Source organism: Amphiura filiformis, chromosome 5, assembly GCF_039555335.1.
Source record: "Amphiura filiformis chromosome 5, Afil_fr2py, whole genome shotgun sequence".
Taxonomy (NCBI): Eukaryota; Metazoa; Echinodermata; class Ophiuroidea; order Amphilepidida; family Amphiuridae; genus Amphiura; species Amphiura filiformis.
In genome coordinates this window covers 80,361,199-80,379,238 of record NC_092632.1, presented here as the reverse complement: position 1 = coordinate 80,379,238, position 18,040 = coordinate 80,361,199, and the positions used below count along the sequence as shown (strand labels likewise).

Sequence of the window (18,040 nt, the reverse complement as noted above, 5' to 3'; positions counted from 1 at the left end):
TGCAGTGAAAGATTAGGACTGTTCAAAACAGGCAATCTTTACTCAAAAGATATAGTTGACTCATTAAAATAACTTTCATAAAATTTCAAAATAAATAACATCCATAGCAAAAAAATGTCAACGCTGCCCAACCAAAAAATGATATCAACGTACATGTACATGTAGCATCGAATAGAGTTGGCAAATAAATGATTAGGTACCCCATGCAGGCGGTATAGGGTACACAGAGTTGGGTATCTGCAATGGAAAAATCTGTAAAATGTCAAACTTTATTATAATACTGCAGGGCGAGCGCTCTTCCCACTGAGCTACACAGACTGTCCCTGATAAACGGGTTTCAATTCTGGTAAAGTTCATGGATATTTGTGCTTATTATGTACAGATGGTTGGACAGAAAAGTGATGAAATGGTGTGTTCGTAAGCACTGATCATCAATGGATTTTACAGCAATTTTTTGTAGAAGATGGGATTAATTTTTGTTCCTCAAAATTGTTTTCAATTCAGATCTGTTGGTGATCTTCGGAGAGTTTCAGTTGGGAGTAGCAGAGGCAGAGGACCACTAGGCCAGAGGTAAGAAGACGTCATTCAGTTACCGTACAATATATTTACAGTCTCACCAGGGGTACATTTTTAGCTATACATTATATGTTTAAGAGTTAAGCCTACTCATTGAATAATTTGTTTTGTAGTTCCCTACTAACACCAGCCAAGTTCAGAAAAGGATACAGACCAGGCTTAGGTGCTAGGGGAGCAAGCTTCTTGGTAAACTCCACAAAAGTATTCATAAACAGCCTATTTTGGGGGAAAATATTGGCCTCTCAGCTCCTCAGTAATTTTAGGCAAATACAAAAGGTTGCTTGCTTGTCCACGTCCAACCCAGTCCTGACCGTACTCTTTTTTTGAAAAAAAGGTGTTTTTTTGTAATTTTCTCAAAAATGTCATGAACTTGTCTGAAAAGTAATGATATAAAAGAAACGTTGTAAAATACCATTTACTGCATGTTTATCGTGTCCAGTCATACCTGGCTGAAGGTTCCGATATTTCATATTGTCATCTTAGCGTCTACCGTCAAGTAAAATATTATTGGGCTTAAAAATGCAGTATTTTAAGTCTGTCATCAGACATGTCAAATACGGGTGTGAATTTCTGTGATCAGTGTTTAACATACAAAGAAGTACTTCACATGTTACTTCATTGGAAAAGATATAAGAAAAAAAAACTTTCCCCGACCGACCAACCCAACTTCTGAAAGTGATCTATGGACAAGCAAACAATTTTTTTTTTTTTTACCTTAGCATGCTTCAATTCAAATCCTGGATCAAACCCTGACATTGCACATCACAGTATTATATGATAAGTTTTTCACCTGCTCTTGTTAATTTAATTCCTTAGAAACAGTGGTGTCTGGTGTATTTTAGCAAGATGATAATCGGTACCAGGGTAGGATAAATTCTGTGTGATATTTTATTTCGAGGTTGTTGAGCATCATTAATCTAAGAGAAATTTAGGCCTTTTGAAATGCCATACAACTTTGGTTATTGAATTTGAAAGAAAAAAAAATTGAAATATCTTCTTATTCAAGTCTTTATTGGTTTGATCAACAGGCAAGATGCATTTCAGCGACTTGGACCATCCCCTGCAAAACGGCCTAATCTTGGAAGTGCCTTCAGCAGGTAAGTCATTAATCAATTAATTTCTTGTTAACCTCTATCATGGCCTATGCTAAAAGACAATCTGTTGAGACAGAATGCAGGACAGTTAGGAAGCTAGCTGGTGTTGACTTTAAAACAAGGAATTTTATTGACGGATCTAACCAAACAAACTGAGCAAGCTTTAAATTAACCAGACACCCAGGAGCCATTTACCCAATGGTCATAACATTTTGGCTCCTGGTCCACACCAAAATCATATGAACCTGAACCAGTCTCTACATTTTTTTTAATAGAGCAGGTTTTGTATTTAATGTGTACAATTGAAATTTAAATGACTCTTAGCTCTTTAAAAAATGGCTCCTGGTTCACTAGATAATCTCACAGGGGTGTTAGAGTTCCTTTTTTCAGCTGATTTCCTCTGTTTTTGTTGCCCAAATTCACACATTTTCTTTTCTTTTCAGCCCATATTTGGCCTTTTTACCCTGATTTTACGCTGTTTTTCAGCTTTTTTTTTCAGTGATTTTCCTCGTTTTTGGTCTGTGGCCTCTCACACCCCAGGAGCTGTTTTTTTCCAAATGTGTGGCTCCTGGTTCAGATCTGCTTATTTTGAGGCTTTCAATCAGAGTGTAAGAATTAATGTGAAAGTCAGAACAAATTTTCCACAGAGTATATATCTACAGTGTCACCATGTTAAGCATAAATTTCTCATGTTCCTATGGTTTGTGTATTTTGTTGTAGGTTGGGTGGTCGAGTTGGAGGACCAGGGTCTATGAGGAGGCCCATGCGGCGACGGGATGATAGCGATGAGGAAGACTTGCCTCATAAGGTAAGAAATAGCAACAGATGGGGATACATGCCGGTTCTATCACACAGGAAACAGGAAGTGGATTAGAAAGAAAGAGATGAAAGAATGAGTTTAGGAAAAGGAATGACAGTGGAAGCCTTTCGGCTGTTTGGAATATGTATATTCAGAGATGCCAGTTTTCAGGTTTTAACCTGAATTCAGGTTTTTTGTGTGTTCAAATTCCCACATTTTTATTTATTTTCAGCCTGTTTTGGGGCTTTCTGGCCTGCATTCAACCGCTTTTCAGGTTTTTCGAGTGAAACTGACTGGCATCTCTGATATTGAATATGCTCTATCTTTGATAGATGTGGCTTCCCTTTTTGTTATATAACCTAGATAAGCCTACTTATTTTTTTCTGCCAGTAGAGGCTGTCAGCGTTTTCAAGCATGACTCATGACAATAGTGTTTGTACACATCATTCGTACCCGCAAGCTCCTCATTCACTTGTTTCATATGATTGATCTCTATAGATTGACTGACTGCTAGTATTGCTCTATATACTCAATTTACCCATTGTTTATGCCCTGAAACTTTGAACAGAGTTTGTTTACTTCGCACCCAAAAGAAGGCCAATGTGACGTCACACTGATGGCCTCTATTCGCTACTTGCACGGTTCCGCCATTATGCACTATGTGCGGGGAGAGCCTCGAACTGGCAGCATACATGAATGGGAATTGAACTAGTCATAACGTTCTGTGTAAGGTTACATAATTCTTCCTTTCATGTATGCTGCCAGTTCGAGGCTCTCCCTCACATAGTGCATAATGGCGGAACTGCAAGTAGCGAATGGTCAAGGTCCAATGCACATTAACCTATTCACAATGCACCAATATCTTTTGTAACTACATTTTACTTATTGTTTCAATATACAGCCTGCTGTGCAGTCCTCTGTTGTAGCTGCGCCCAAAAGTATGCGTACCGGAAAGATTCCATAGAGGAGCAGAACCAAGACAAAGAGGGAAAGAAGAGGTATGCTAACATATTAATAGGGGTACATATATGTACACTGCACGATTTCACCTTATCATGATGTAGACTGCAGCTTCTCTCTTTTATGACCCATAAAAGGAAGTATTTTGAAGATAAATTATTAATTTAATGAAATAATAACAAATACAGTTGAACAAATGTATTAATTAATTACAACAGCTTAATTAAGTTAATTAGTCAGGGGTGGAGCCGGAAGCGGAGGAGCTCTGTGTAATTCCAATGGGAAGTTGGTGTTCATTAATAAAATTTGTGCAATTTGTTGCCTAATAGAAGTAAAAATGCATTTGCATAATGTTAATCTGACTTTTTAACTTTCTATAATTATAATTGCCTAGGTAATCTTAAGGGGGTACTACACCCCTGGCCAATTTTTTGCCTATTTTTTCATTTTTCTAAAAAATTATAGCACATTGGTGACAAGTAAGATATGTATATTATAGGGGCAAGGACTACAACCACTGTACTGAAAATTCAGCAACTCAAAGCAAGCAGTTATTGATTTATTGATCAAATAGTGGTTTTCCCTCATTTTTGACTGTAACTCCATAACTGTTGCCTATGCTGAAATAAAATTTCCAGTGCAGTAGTTGTAGTCCTTGCCCCTATAATATGCATATCTTACTTGTCCCCAATGCGCTATAATGTTTGAGAAAAATGCAAAAATAGGCACAAAATTGGGCAGGGGTGTAGTACCCTTAAATAAACTAAAATTAAGGATTTAATGAGCTAAAGTTCAATTAATGCTATAATAATAATAAAAATGATAAGATCCTCCACTTTCTTTGAGTTTCTTCACTGTGGCGCATCATCCGTAAGTGATGGACGCCCACTTCTTGGCTCATCTGTGAGGGACATGTGGCCAGTTTGGAAATTCCTTTTTCAAAAAGCAATAGTGCCATATGATGGGCAATTATCATGAGGATAGCTTTCACTTCATCATAGATTTTCTGAGCATTGTAGGCCTAACCCTTGAAATGCAGGAACGGAATCATGCTGCGTTCCTCAATTTTCACCATCTTGCAGGTTATGCACCTACTGCCCATCTAGCGGCACCTGTTAAGAAAGTAAACATACTTATGAGACCATTTTTGGACCGTAATGTACATATGGACCAGTGATTACACTGACAAAATTTCATCGATATAGCTCCTTCACTTCTGGGTGATGTCAAAAACTTTTAATTTGGATACCCCCTCGTATATTTTATTTCAAGAATTGCCTTGTGACATATCATTAGAGGCATCACAAATCATTACTTAGTCTATTTTTTTCAACAAGCACATTATAGACCAGACAGGCCAACTATATCACTCTTAACGTGGGTCTACTTTTTGGCGTAACAATGCCCGCCGATTATGAGTTAATCAGACTGTACATGGTCATGTTTTTTGAGGTGGGACCCAATTGCGTCGCTTCTTGCAATTTGTCAAAAATCAACTCCTTTTTTGTATTTCTGATTACATTTCAAAAAGTTTTCACCCAAACTATGTAAAAGTATACAATTTTAGAAAGCATATATTGTCAGGATTGCAAATCTGTAAAGTTTGAGTGGATATACAGGGTGTGCCAAAAAATATACAGGGTGATTCCACTCAAAAATACCTAAAAAATTACATTTCTTTACTACCACTCCTTTCTACATAGTATATTAAATTGGAAAATGAACTTGATATTTGGAATGTACACAATTAGTCCTTTCAAAAATATATAGTTTGCACAATATTTTTTAAGCCCATTGTGTTATACAGGGTGTGAAAAAAAGTTGCTTAATTTAATGTAAAATTTCCCTAAGTGCCATTAATTGTAAGCAAATGTACACTTTAAATTTGAAAAATATATTCAAAATAGTTAAGAATTGCTATAATATCACATTTAAATATCAAATTTCCATATAGGGTGTTCCAAAAATCAATATACAGTGAATAAATTGTAACAATGGCACAATACCTGCACAATAAGCCTACATCAATTTAAAACTAACAATAACTAGAGATCAATATGTCATCAGATTAAATCTTCCTTTAATCTCCTTTGAGAAGATTTAAAACAATTTAAAACTAAAAGATCTATTTATGACAGATGAAATTTATTTTTATTCCTTTTTTCATGAATGCAAAATTTAAAGCCTATTGTATTGCATGACACACATTCCACTGCATTAATTGAACTTTAGCTCATTAAATCCTTAATTATTAAGTTTATTTAAGATTACCTAGGCAATTATAATTATAGAAAGTTAAAAAGTCAGATTAACATTATGCAAATGCATTTTTACTTCTATTAGGCAACAAATTGCACAAATTTTATTAATGAACACCAACTTCCCATTGGAATTACACAGAGCTCCTCCGCTTCTGGCTCCACCCCTGACTAATTAACTTAATTAAGCTGTTGTAATTAATTAATACATTTGTTCAACTGTATTTGTTATTATTTCATTAAATTAATAATTTATCTTCAAAATAAGACCAAAACCATTTCTTCATGATGGAATTTAGCAAAAATATAGGAATAAGAAGAGAAAAATATTTGAAAAAATGTGACAGCTCCACCTTTTTTTGGGTGCCCACCTCAGAAAACATGACCACATGTAGATATGTTGCTGTATGGATAGAATCATGTCTTCTGGGACTCTTGGTAAACTTGCTCATTACTGCAGATTGAGGGGATGTTGTTGTTTCAACCTGTCCAGGCTTGTCTCAAAGCTTGGGTGCGCATTTGTAAAATTGCGCAATTTGAGTTTTTATTTTTTTTTTCAAATTTTTTTTTTTCCGTAAAAATTTGGCAAAATCTAGATTTTTTTTCTCAAAATAAAAGTATCAAAAAACATTGGAACATCACACAGTGCATCTCCTGGATCAAGAATTTAAAACAACCTAACTAAAAAGTCACCTACGATGATACCGTTGTAGACTGAACGACCCACCTGCATGCAAAATCATACTTTTTTTAAGACTGATCCTAAAATAAAAATCTTGTACACCATGTATTAGAGTATGTGCTGAATATTCATCAACATTTTTACATTGTCATTTTATGTACGAATGACTATGACGCACGATGACATATGTTTAATTTAATTATTAACAGGGTTGGCGCGATTTAAATCAATTGATTTAAATCATGATTTCAATCGGATTTAAATCACGATTTAAATCAAATGATTTTTTTTTTTAAATCACTGATTTTTTCAGTTTTACCATTTTGATAAATTTAAGTTAATTTCTATCTTCAATTGACTGTTTTACTTCATTTGTAATGCTTCTACACCTTTTGGATACAATTAAATACCTCTATGATGTCATTTTATCTATTGCTAAAAAATCATTTTCAAGGTGCAGAATTCAGCAGGTTTTTTCCCATGATTTAACCAAATGTTTGCATTGAAATTTTCACATCTAAAATGTGTTTTGATTTTTTGTAAATACCTGATAGGATTGTGCATATGTCTAGCATTCCACTGGTCTCTTTTTGACTTTATCATGGGGTATAGCAGTTCTTAGAATAAAAAATCAAAAAAAAAAAAATCGATTTTTAAATTTTTTTAAAAATCAAAGAAAATCGCCAACCCTGATTATTAAATACAGCTACATGGCAGCAGGTATTAATCCAGCCACTGTCTGTCATCTATCATGGATTCCACCGCGGGGTCCGAGTTTGGGATTCTGAAAATTAAAATATCAGGTAAAACCATAGACAAGGATGGTTTTTACATAAAACTAGACAAGCAAAGGACGAGAAGGATGTTGCACTGGAGATCTTTTCCAGTGAAAATCAGCGTGTAACAGTTGCATGTGTCATGGAAATGATCAGTATACACAACGCTGCCATGGCTGCTGAATTCGACAGTCACAGTGTCACTTGCAAAAGAGAAATCTTAGCTATTATTATCAAACTGATGTTACTGATTATCTTTTCTTCCTGTTGCCTAACCATTCCAGGAATAGGCGGATGTTTGGTCTCTTGCTGGGTACACTTCAGCAGTTTAAACAAGAGTCATCACAAACAACAGAAAAGGTTTGTGACACACATATTTGAATATTATTATTATCTTGTTTAGAATATAGGAGTATTTTGTGGTAGTTGCATATTGAAACAAATGTGTAACAGGGTCACTCCATATCATATCAAGGAGGCCCCCCACCTGACCCCCTCAGCAGGGTCACTCCATATCATATCAAGGAGGCCCCTCTCCTGACCCCCTCAGATTTGCTTTATATTTTACTCATATGTTGTACCTGTAAAAATATTAAAAACCTGCAAGTTTGAGGTCTGCAGCTCTTACAGATTTTCTGTGGCAGCCATTTAAAGTTGGAGTAGGGGGTCTAAATTTGGACCCAAAAGTTGCCCTTTAAATAAATTTCATATTTGGGAGTCTGTGCCTTCTTTATAAAAAGAGAGAGAGGTCTGAAACCTTGTATACACACTAACTGCATGCCCAATTTGCCCCCAAAAAAAAAATTCAAAAAAAATCTGTAATTGCGCATTGTGTCACAGGGTCATTAAATATGCAAGAAAAAATGTAATGTTTTGTATACTGGCAAGTTTAGCTCCCAAGTAATATTTTTTTGCATTTTTTTTTGGGGAAATCACATTTAAAAAAAAATTGTGGTGCCCTTTTTGGCTTCCAAAGTCGCATTTTTATCTGGCGATTACTTTTAGACACTGTACTGTATTATTTTGCTTTGTGTGAAACAACAGAGGGCATCCTGAATGGAAACATGTGACATCTTTGGTTAACTCATCTTATTCAAGTTCTAAATTTTCCTTACATGGACCTACATGGTCTGTATGTCAATTACAGGACAGGAGACGTGACAAAATTGAGCAGAAATTGGAACAGAAAGCAAGTGAAGAAAAAGAGGCGCTTGCCAATGAAAGGAAATTCTTGTTTTTAGAAAGAAAAGCAAAGCAAGCCAAGTTGGAGGACCTAGAGCAGCTAATGGAGCTTGCTAAAGAGGTTAGTCACTACTTAAATTGTGTGTGTTTATTTATGCAACCGCCCACACCAAGAGTGAAGAATTTGGTTTCTATACAGTCTAGATAATGTGAATATTTCATGATCAGAGGCTTTTCAGAAGGTTTTCATCATAACTAGGAGAACCAAAATTGTTTCTTGTAAACTTTTAAGTCTCAGATTGCATGTTGTGTTTTACCTTCCTTTACTGCAGTGGAAATATTATTTAATAATCTTATTCTAAAAATATAATTCTGAAATGTTGGGGAAAAAAGCCAAAGTTTTCTAAATATTAGCTGTCAAGTTATTGAACTATCATGAATGGAAGCCCGTGGCCCATGCATGTATGTACTTTCATTGTTTTTTACTTGACCATCCCCATAATAATAGATGTGACGACTGACCTCAAATTGAAAGCCTGGTTTTGATGAGAACCAAAGTTCTCATAAAAGCCCTATGCTGAGAATCTAAACAGGTTCCCCGCAATTGCACAAGATAGCATCGAAATATCAGCATTTTTGAAACATCTTATTTAAAAAAGTGGCGGGGCGTTTAATTGAAGGGGCGACTATTCAAGGAAATTCCATTTCCTTCTGCAATGTTTTAGTGGCCCAATACTAACACACCATGCATTTATTCTTATTTGTAGCAAGATGACTGGGACACTAATGCTAGGAATTTGAACTGTTTCATCCGCACCAAAGCCAGACCACATCTATTTTATAGGCCTAAAAGATCCAGTAAGCTCTCTAGTGAAAGACATGAAGAGAGTAGGGAGTTGATCAAAGGTAATTGTCTCTTACTATGTGTGTTTATGTGTGACCAACAAAAGTGACTTGAACTGGGACCAGGGCACCCGATACCAAGGTATCGTTCATGTTATCCTGGACTGTCACACAGAGGGCATGTTTAAGGGCCAGGTAAGTAAGGTGCAGGGCTGCCAACTTTGAAAAACACTTTTCAGTATTCTTAGACCTCAAAATCAGTATTTTCCTTACAAAATCAGTATTTTGAAAAGACGCCGACGCCTCTAAAATATGTGTATAGTCACGCCTTATTTTCAAGAGGTAAATGTAATGTTTTAACTAAAGTACTATCACAAATAATATATATAATCGTAGATGCTCACTACATAAGGAATTACCTTTGATTGTTGCTTTTTGCATTCAACACAGCTGATGCATGTATATCAAAAGCCAATGCATTTTGATAATCTGTTTCACCAAATTTGTGAAATGATCTGCTGCTGCAAAGCTAAGGGTATGTTTAATGTTCGATGAAAAACTGAGTCATTAGAGTCTCGGCTTTTATCACCGAATAATCCGTTGGTTGTGCAAAACTTGTTATTGGCAGAGTGCTAGACTTGGCATCCACGCTTCCCTTGTGTTTCTTCGATTTAAGATGCGATGTGATATCATTTGCACCCCTGCGTCCCATGCTGAAATCGCTGTTCGTGTGTTGCAAAGCGCACACCGTGACCGTGCATGGTGTTTATCCTCCCGCTTGGAATCACGGTTCCATCTTTTGATGTAGTCAGGCCTAAATTCTTGCTTCCTGGCACTGCTGCTGCTAATTTTCTTTCCAATCGATGCCATATTTATATTTCAAACATAAAAAAATCGGGCGAAAACTGCACTTCAAATTAACTTTCTGTCGCAAAATAGTCCACCGAAAAGTTTTCATTTGCACGCGGTACATCTGGCAATCATGGCTAATAACAGTCCGTGATATATTATAGCCCGTGGTATAAATCAATCACCTCTTCAACAAAACACAATTATACGCTCACATAAGCGAGGTCAATGTAAATGATACCTCATCAGGACCTTACGAAACACAAACAATTTTTAATGTATTTTATTTTCACATAACAAATGGCCTTACTTTTAATACATATAACGAACTTTTTGAAAAACGTATTTTAGGACAAAAATCCGTACTCCCGTATTCTTTGCCAATTTCCATACGAAATACGGAAAATCCGTACTAGTTGGCAGCCCTGAAGGTGGTAGGTAGGTCACTGATGTTCAGAACTGACATGTTATAATGCAAGTTCTGGAATATAACATGTGCCCCTCATTGTTGACATATTCAAACACACACACATCTACTACAACCACGGACAACCACACCCCGTCGCATACACACCAACACATGTACAAACAAATATTAATTCAAACCTGAGTTCAAGAAACAAGTCGCAGGAAACAAAGCAGCCCGGTACAGCAATTTTCCGCCCAGCTCGATTGTTCAAATTGGGTCAGCCGCCTGGCACAAATTTTATGCAACATGAACTTAAATTAGGCTGAAAATGTACCAATTCGATCAGATTTCAACTTACAAAGTCAAGTTTTGCACCATTTTGCAAATCTTAAACAAATAATTAAAGAAATCAGACAGATATTTCTCATTTTCTTCGTACAAATCAGCCGCTGATTGCGATTGAAAGGATAGCTCGCATTGTTACGAGCCCGGATGTAAAAATGCAGGGAATCCCCTATTTTATTTATTTTTATTTATTTAACCTGACCTGTTGCGCATTCGTAGCCATCACATCATAAAACCTCCATCCCATCACGAAGCTTTGAGAACGTCTAGCTATTATTTTTAGGAGCCCGGATTGAAATTATGGGATAGCGTAGCCTCTAGCCTCCCCCATGGCAACACATGCTCGCGGCAAAATATCGGGTCATGTTAAGCTTACAATAATGATTTTGTAAAAGGTTAACTAAACCACGTTGCAAGCGCGCGCGCACGCATTGACCCCGGGATATTGACATTTTTGACAATTATTGTTTGCACTTACTCGAGCGATAACAGTGGGTTTTGAAACTGGATTTTAAATTCTGCCGCGAAAAATGACGAAATGGTCGGGATTTGGAAAGTGGAACTAAATGACGATTTTGAGTGTAAGTTTTGACAAATTTACAGGATTTTTAAGAATCTATGACCCCGATAATTGATGCATTGACTGAACATATTATTGTAAGTTGCAACACTTGTAAATATTGCCCGGCGGCCGTGAGAGAACATTTGCGTTGATTGATGTATTTTGATGCACCAAATAGCGCCATTTGAGGGTCATTTTTCGCCGCCCGCACTTAAATTCGTCTAGCTAGAACCCTGCAAAGCAGTAAGGTACTTTTGCCATGTTTTCCGTGATAATTGCTGATCATATGTGTGTTGGTAAGATTTTTACATTGGTTAACCCCCTGAGCACTACCTGCTGATCTAACATTGCCTCTGATTGGTCAATTATATGATATCTTCACTTTAATTACCAATCAGAAGAGAGCTTTGCAAATTATTCACCCCTTATTTTTTTGCGTGGTGATATTTTTCTATCAAAGTTGCTGATTGGTCCAATTGATAATTATAAATTCTTTTTGGCCAATCGGCCAATAGGGTTAAACCATCCCAATAGCATACAATGTGCATGGCTGCCTGTATAGGAATGTACTTTTGTGGAGATATCAAAACTGTATAAAGCCCATTAGGTACCGTACAGATGCATAGTATTCCATTGCCATACAAATATATACACAAAAATGGTTGAAATCATTAGTAGCAGGTGCACAGGATGCACAGGGTTTGCACTTGCATTATCCTTAAGATATGCACATATATTTTAAAGGAAAAATAGTGCTAGTTTATTCTGTGATCCACATTATGCCAATAAGTATTTTGCATCAATATGTTTTAGTATCATGACGCTCTTATCATAATGGGAGGCTGTACGTTGGACCACAGATAGATAATCAAAGCTGTATTATTATTAATAATGTTTTTTCTTTTTCCTGTTCACTTTCAGATCAAGCCCGCAAAAGAAGAATAGAAATTGAAGATGAGATTAAGAAGGCGGGAGCAGAAGACGATGGTGAAGAAGAGAGGGAGGACAGGAAAAGAAGAAAATCGGGTGAAGGGAGATCAAAGGAGGGTAAGGAGGGTGATAAGGGTAAGCCGAAGGAGAGGAGGAGGCACAGTGAGGGAAAGGGTAAGGACGATAAAGACGACGAGGAGGAATCGCGAAGTAGAAGGAGAAATGGACAAGAACATCACAAAGATGATGATGGGAAAGATAGACGGGACGAAGGACGGAGACGACGGCGATCGGAGAGGGAGAGATCCAGAGATAAGGATGGGGAATCAAGAAAGGCTGGTGGTGATGGGAAGAAGGAATCTGGTAAGGATTCAGGTAAGACTAGGGATAGACATAGGAGTAGGACATCTTCCGGCGATAAAAAGGACTCTAAACAAGATGAAATGGAAGAGGGAGAGGTGGACCAAGAGAAGACAACAGAGGAGGATAAGAAAGCAGCCATGGCGGAGGATCAAGAGGAAGGAGAAGTTATGGATACAGATGAACATTCTGCTAAGCCGACAGATTCTGTTGACGAGAAAGAGGACGGAGAAGTGCCAGAGTCAGGGGAACAACAAGTTGGCGAAGTCAGCAGTAGCAAGGAGGAAAATGTTAAAGTAGAACAGAAAGTAGATGATGAAAAGAAGGAAGAAACTGACGATGGTGAAAAGGACACAAAGGATGCGGTAGTTATGAAAGATGAGGAAACTCCCATGGAAGAAGGAGAAACCAAAGATGATGACGATGACGAAGAGGAAAAGGCTGTTTAAAATCAAACACGATACAGTATACAGAATTGCTATACACTTTGCCTCCTAGCTGTTGCAACAGTTCACGTGAGGGATACTTTTGGAATGTCTCTGCACTCTAATATCAATTTTGGATTTGTTACAAAACTGTTACCTGAATGGTAATTCCGCCCGATTGTGATGACAATGAAATATCTGCTTCTAAAAAAGAATGAATAATTTTGCATTTCTAAATACAGCTCAGGTAAGTAATGTCTCAACTGGATGCATAATGAAATTTCAAGAAGGTCTAGGTTAGCCATGGCACTTATTATAGTCCAGTTGCTCTACCAAAAAGGATATAAATCCAGTACCAATTACTGGTAATTACTCCATTTGGCCAATTTTACTCCCAGTCCACCCGAATGACAAACCACAATGGACAAACCAATAGATAGAAAATTGTTATGTAATAATGTTATTATGGAACCTGCTGACACACTTTTCACACCATGTTGATAGCTCTATAATAGGGGATCAGCACGAGATAATTGGAGGGATTAGTGGTTTTGATTTTTATTCCTTTTCATAGAGCAACTGGACTATACAATATACATTGTTGAAATCCATACACCCCCTATGGAAGACAAGACCATAATTTTCCATACAGGGAGTGTGAATTTCAAATGGGGTTACCTGAATGGGTGACTTCATTTGAAATCTTAACCCCCTGTCTGGGAGATTAAGATCTTGTCTTCCATAGGGGTGTTTGACTTCAACTGCAAGAGCCCATGTTAAAATAGAGACTTAAAATGCTTGTCACATATTAGATTAGTGAATTTGGGAGCAAGGAATACAGGTGTTTGCCAACACACTACTTTTTTTGTTTTATTTAAGCTGAAATAGTGACAAAATTTAGCATCAATATCTTCTTACTCCTTAGATAGTGTATATGTGTGCATGAATATCAATAAAGTTTAAAGTTACTTACGAGGTTACTAGTTAGATCTTCAAGTATTCCCCCATTACCAGCAGCCTTTCTTGCCCTTTTGGGATTCCTTCATCCTTGCCATTGTAAAAGAACTACCAGCATCAGCATAAGCCAGCATCTTCAAGCCTTTCCTCCTCCAAGGTGATGGCTCGCTACTTGCATCATGACCAGCACCAGCTATCATATCTATTCATCCGAGAGTATTCTGCAAATTCTGTGCTATCCAGTGGGAAATTGTCGGGAGTGGGAAATTGTCGGGGTTGGGAGAGAGGGGTGTGAGGAATGATTTTAGGAGCTGTGCAAATGAAAGATATTTGGGTTTTATTTAATTTTTTGACTTTTTTCCCCACTCTTTATTTTTTTTGTATGTTAAAGCTCTGTATAAGTTTTAAGCTATGAGAGTGTTTAGAAATGACAACTTATACAGTATCCCTCCAAGATTAGAATATTTCCCACTGCTTCTTTTGTATTTCTTTATTAAATGAAGCTCCAAAATTACCCTGCAAATGGCACAAGTTCCCTGGAACATGGTGCACAAGTTCCCTCCTTTTTCCAAGCATGACAAAGATTTTCTAGATGAAATGAAAGGATAGATTTTGTGTGGTTGAAATGTATACATGTACAAGGTTCATTAGTGTGAGGTGCAAAATTGATCCACACATTCAGCCACAAGCGAAGATCATTAGAACAGTTTGGTATGAATGAGTGTGTGTTTTTGTCATAGTGCCAAGTATGAATGAGTGTTTGTGTCGTAGTACATGTATGAGAGAAGCTTGTGAAGGAGTAAGGGTTTGAGATGATGTGAAGGATATGTGTTTTTTTAAACGGTGATGTAGGCTTTCTGAAAAATGTCATAGAGCTATGTGCTTGAAAACACTTAAGTAAAAAATTGAATTTATAATAACTGATGATTAACCATTTCAGTTTCAAAACCTACTCCTTCAAATTTTAGAAGTTAGCGACCAAGTATACACAATTCAAATCTTCCTGTTAGTCACGAAAATTGTAACCTAATGCGTCCACTAATTTGTCATGACCAGGATTTCAATATTTCACATTAAAATTGATTGAGTTCATGAAAAATATGGACAATTTCCCTCTGAAATGTGGTCTTTTGACTCCTTGTTCTAAATTTTATGGTGCAAAACATTGTTTTCTTACTGATGTTAGCAAGTAATTATGGATAATTATGATTAAAGATGGGTGGCACAATTTTAACACCTCACATTCAGGCTCATCACCCAAACATTTTAAGTTTTGAGTAAAATTGCTGCAGTGATTCTAGAAGCAAAATTGTGTATTACAGTGAGTGGCCCATAGGGGATAACCACATAATTATATACCATGTTTACAGGGACTGTCTTTTGGAATTGACAGGAGAGCATTAAATAGCTTTTCTGGAGCCTTCAAGGAGAGCTGTTTAGAGAATGTATGGAGAGAATGGTCAACTAAGAGCTAAAAATCACTCTCCTATATCAGATTTAAGGAGAGCAGTAGAGAGTGATTGCTCTCCTCAAAAAGGCAGTCTCTGTGTTTATGTTCATACCTCCTAAACTAAAGTTTCAAATGAGAAATGAGAAAAATATTAGGCTTTCACTGTGGTTATTATTATCTGCTGCCTTCAAAATAATTGGAAGCTTAGATTTAGCCAATGTACTACTTTGTATTATGTGGATGTAATAGGTGATTCAAATAAGTCTCCTATGTAATTGCATATTTCATACAAATTAATCAGCAGTCTTGTGTCTTGCAATAAAACCTCACATACCGGTACTGAAACTGTCCAGGGTTACATTTAGGGTAATTTGTTTTTGAAAATCCCAGGCTGAAAAAAAAAACACACCTTCAAAACAATTTCACAAGTAATTTTCTTTTTCAATTGAGAATGCTACGGTGAGGAAAACAATCAGTAAATTGAAGTTGTATGGAGAGTGTGTTCAAGGGGTCGCTAAATCCATTTCAAATACAATTTACCAGTGTGTATCATCATCATAGTAATAAGGAAAGAAAATGTTTGAAAAATGATATATTTTATGCAATTTGGCAATGTATTTGAACATCTGGCATATTGATTTACTCGATTATCTAAGATACCAGTACAGTAAATAGGGGTCAAAATGTGTTGAGTCTTGGTATTTCAAAAGGACATGTGGAGTAATTTAGAAGCCAAATATAATGATTTTGTTATGGAAAATATTTGCACTTGCATTGCTAGATGATTTGTATGTCCCTAGTGATAAGTGTTTGTGAATACTTAATTCTATGCAATAATTTTAATTGGAAACCGCAATTCTTGATGTTTAAATGCCACATTCTGTATTCATTATTTATGGTATTACAATTATGTGGAACTTGCTGGTATAATTTTTACATGTTATTTTAACAACTTTGCTGAATATATTTTTGGATTAATTTTGTAAACTGCATTTTTTAGGTTTAATTCATTCAACTTGGTGCAAAGAGAGAATGCTGTTAATAATTGCATAATATGAGATTATCCAGTATGTTATCTATAGTTTGTCCTAGTCAATTTAACTGATGGGGAGGGGAGGAGTGGGGGAGAAATAACTCCTGAAGCTATAGACACAGGGGAACCTCGTTAACACAAAATTATCATGGCCTCAGGTTTTAGTTTTTGTTAACAGGATTTTGTGTTATCAGGTATAATGTATAAGGAATAGGCTTAACTGTGTTATTGGTAATTTTGTGTTGACAAGTTTCCATAGTATTTTGTATGTAGGAATAGAAATGCAATCAACAATAAGTATAATGGTCTCATGGTCTGTATTCTTGAACACAGATAATTTGTGTGATTTTATAGCACATAGTCCAGAAAGGTAAGATGGTCTCCAAAGATGCCTGAAAATTCCATCCTTGTTGGATTTCTTGGAAGTGTAAGCTGTCGTAGGATATAGTGGAATTCACTTCACTAATACTGTTGTAGATGGTGCAGCATATCTAAACTATTGTGCATTTTTCTGGAAAAGTGCAGAAATTGGCACAGATGTAGCTTTGGTCAAAAATAATATCTTTCCATAATGGTGGGAAAAGGTCATCAAAGTTATTTTGGAAAGAAATTATTTTTGGCCCTTACTATAAATTTGTTAAGAATATTAAGAGCTACGTCAATTTCTGTGCTTTCCCGGAATAAATGCACAATAGGTTTCACCTTTCTGCAGCTCTATTTAATGAATGGTACATTATAATGATTCTATCTTATGTTGTTCCATATGTCTTTGCATATTTAGGATATATGTTTACTTATTGTAGTATTTTAGTAAGTTCAATATCACTCATTTAAAATTCAATATTACTTGTCGTCCTAAAATCCTATAGGCCTAAAATAAGAGTTTGTATTGCTTTTTCCAACCGACCCAAAAATCTGAAAAATTAGTTCATTTTTTTTTCATAGTTGATTTCCATCTTGGGTATAAAATGCTATAAAATGTTATTCATACTGAACAATTGATATATTAAAATTTAAAAAATGACAAACAGCCCGAAAATCATTGGTTACCATTAGTGATGTTTTTTTCTTCTATCTCTTATACCTAAAGACTACACCATTTTTCACCCTGATGTGGCAATCACGTCAACACGTTGAAGTAGCTGTTCAGCTCACGCACCTTTGCGGTGTCGTTTAAGCGGGTGCGTGTGTACACCAGCTCTTTGAGCGAATTCTATCGATTTGAGGCTACGCCAAATGAAACGCACACTGACTTCACTGCCACATCGGGGTGGAAAATGGTATAACGACCCCAATTTCCAATTAGAGATAGCAAACCTTCAGAATGCAGACACATATTATAAATTGGCGATACCAAACCCTTGGATAACTCCTTTTTTCTCCCGATTAGTGCACCCTTTTCAGCATTTGGACTTGTGAACATTTTAGCCTAAAAGATAGCATGTAGGTTTGTGAGATAGATAACCATAGAATTTACTGGAAAAAAAAACAACACTTCTGTCAGTTCTCCAATTCAAAATTTATATTTTCAAACCAATTTTTGTTGAAAT

General features: G+C 36.3%; 2 protein-coding genes across 2 annotated transcripts in view; both read left to right on the top strand.

The window, feature by feature from the left end:
* The window catches only part of LOC140153799 (pinin-like), a 37,059-nt gene extending 22,784 nt beyond the window's left edge, over positions 1–14,275 (top strand). The window contains 9 exon segments of the mRNA XM_072176654.1: positions 505–570; positions 1,605–1,673; positions 2,391–2,478; positions 3,371–3,413; positions 3,416–3,467; positions 7,430–7,505; positions 8,293–8,448; positions 9,095–9,233; positions 12,257–14,275. Coding sequence (XP_072032755.1) covers positions 505–570; positions 1,605–1,673; positions 2,391–2,478; positions 3,371–3,413; positions 3,416–3,467; positions 7,430–7,505; positions 8,293–8,448; positions 9,095–9,233; positions 12,257–13,074 — 1,507 coding nt within the window. The 3' untranslated portion in view covers positions 13,075–14,275.
* The window catches only part of LOC140153801 (uncharacterized), a 152,868-nt gene that overhangs the window by 65,639 nt on the left and 69,189 nt on the right, over positions 1–18,040 (top strand). The gene's annotated exons all lie outside the window — the stretch shown is intronic.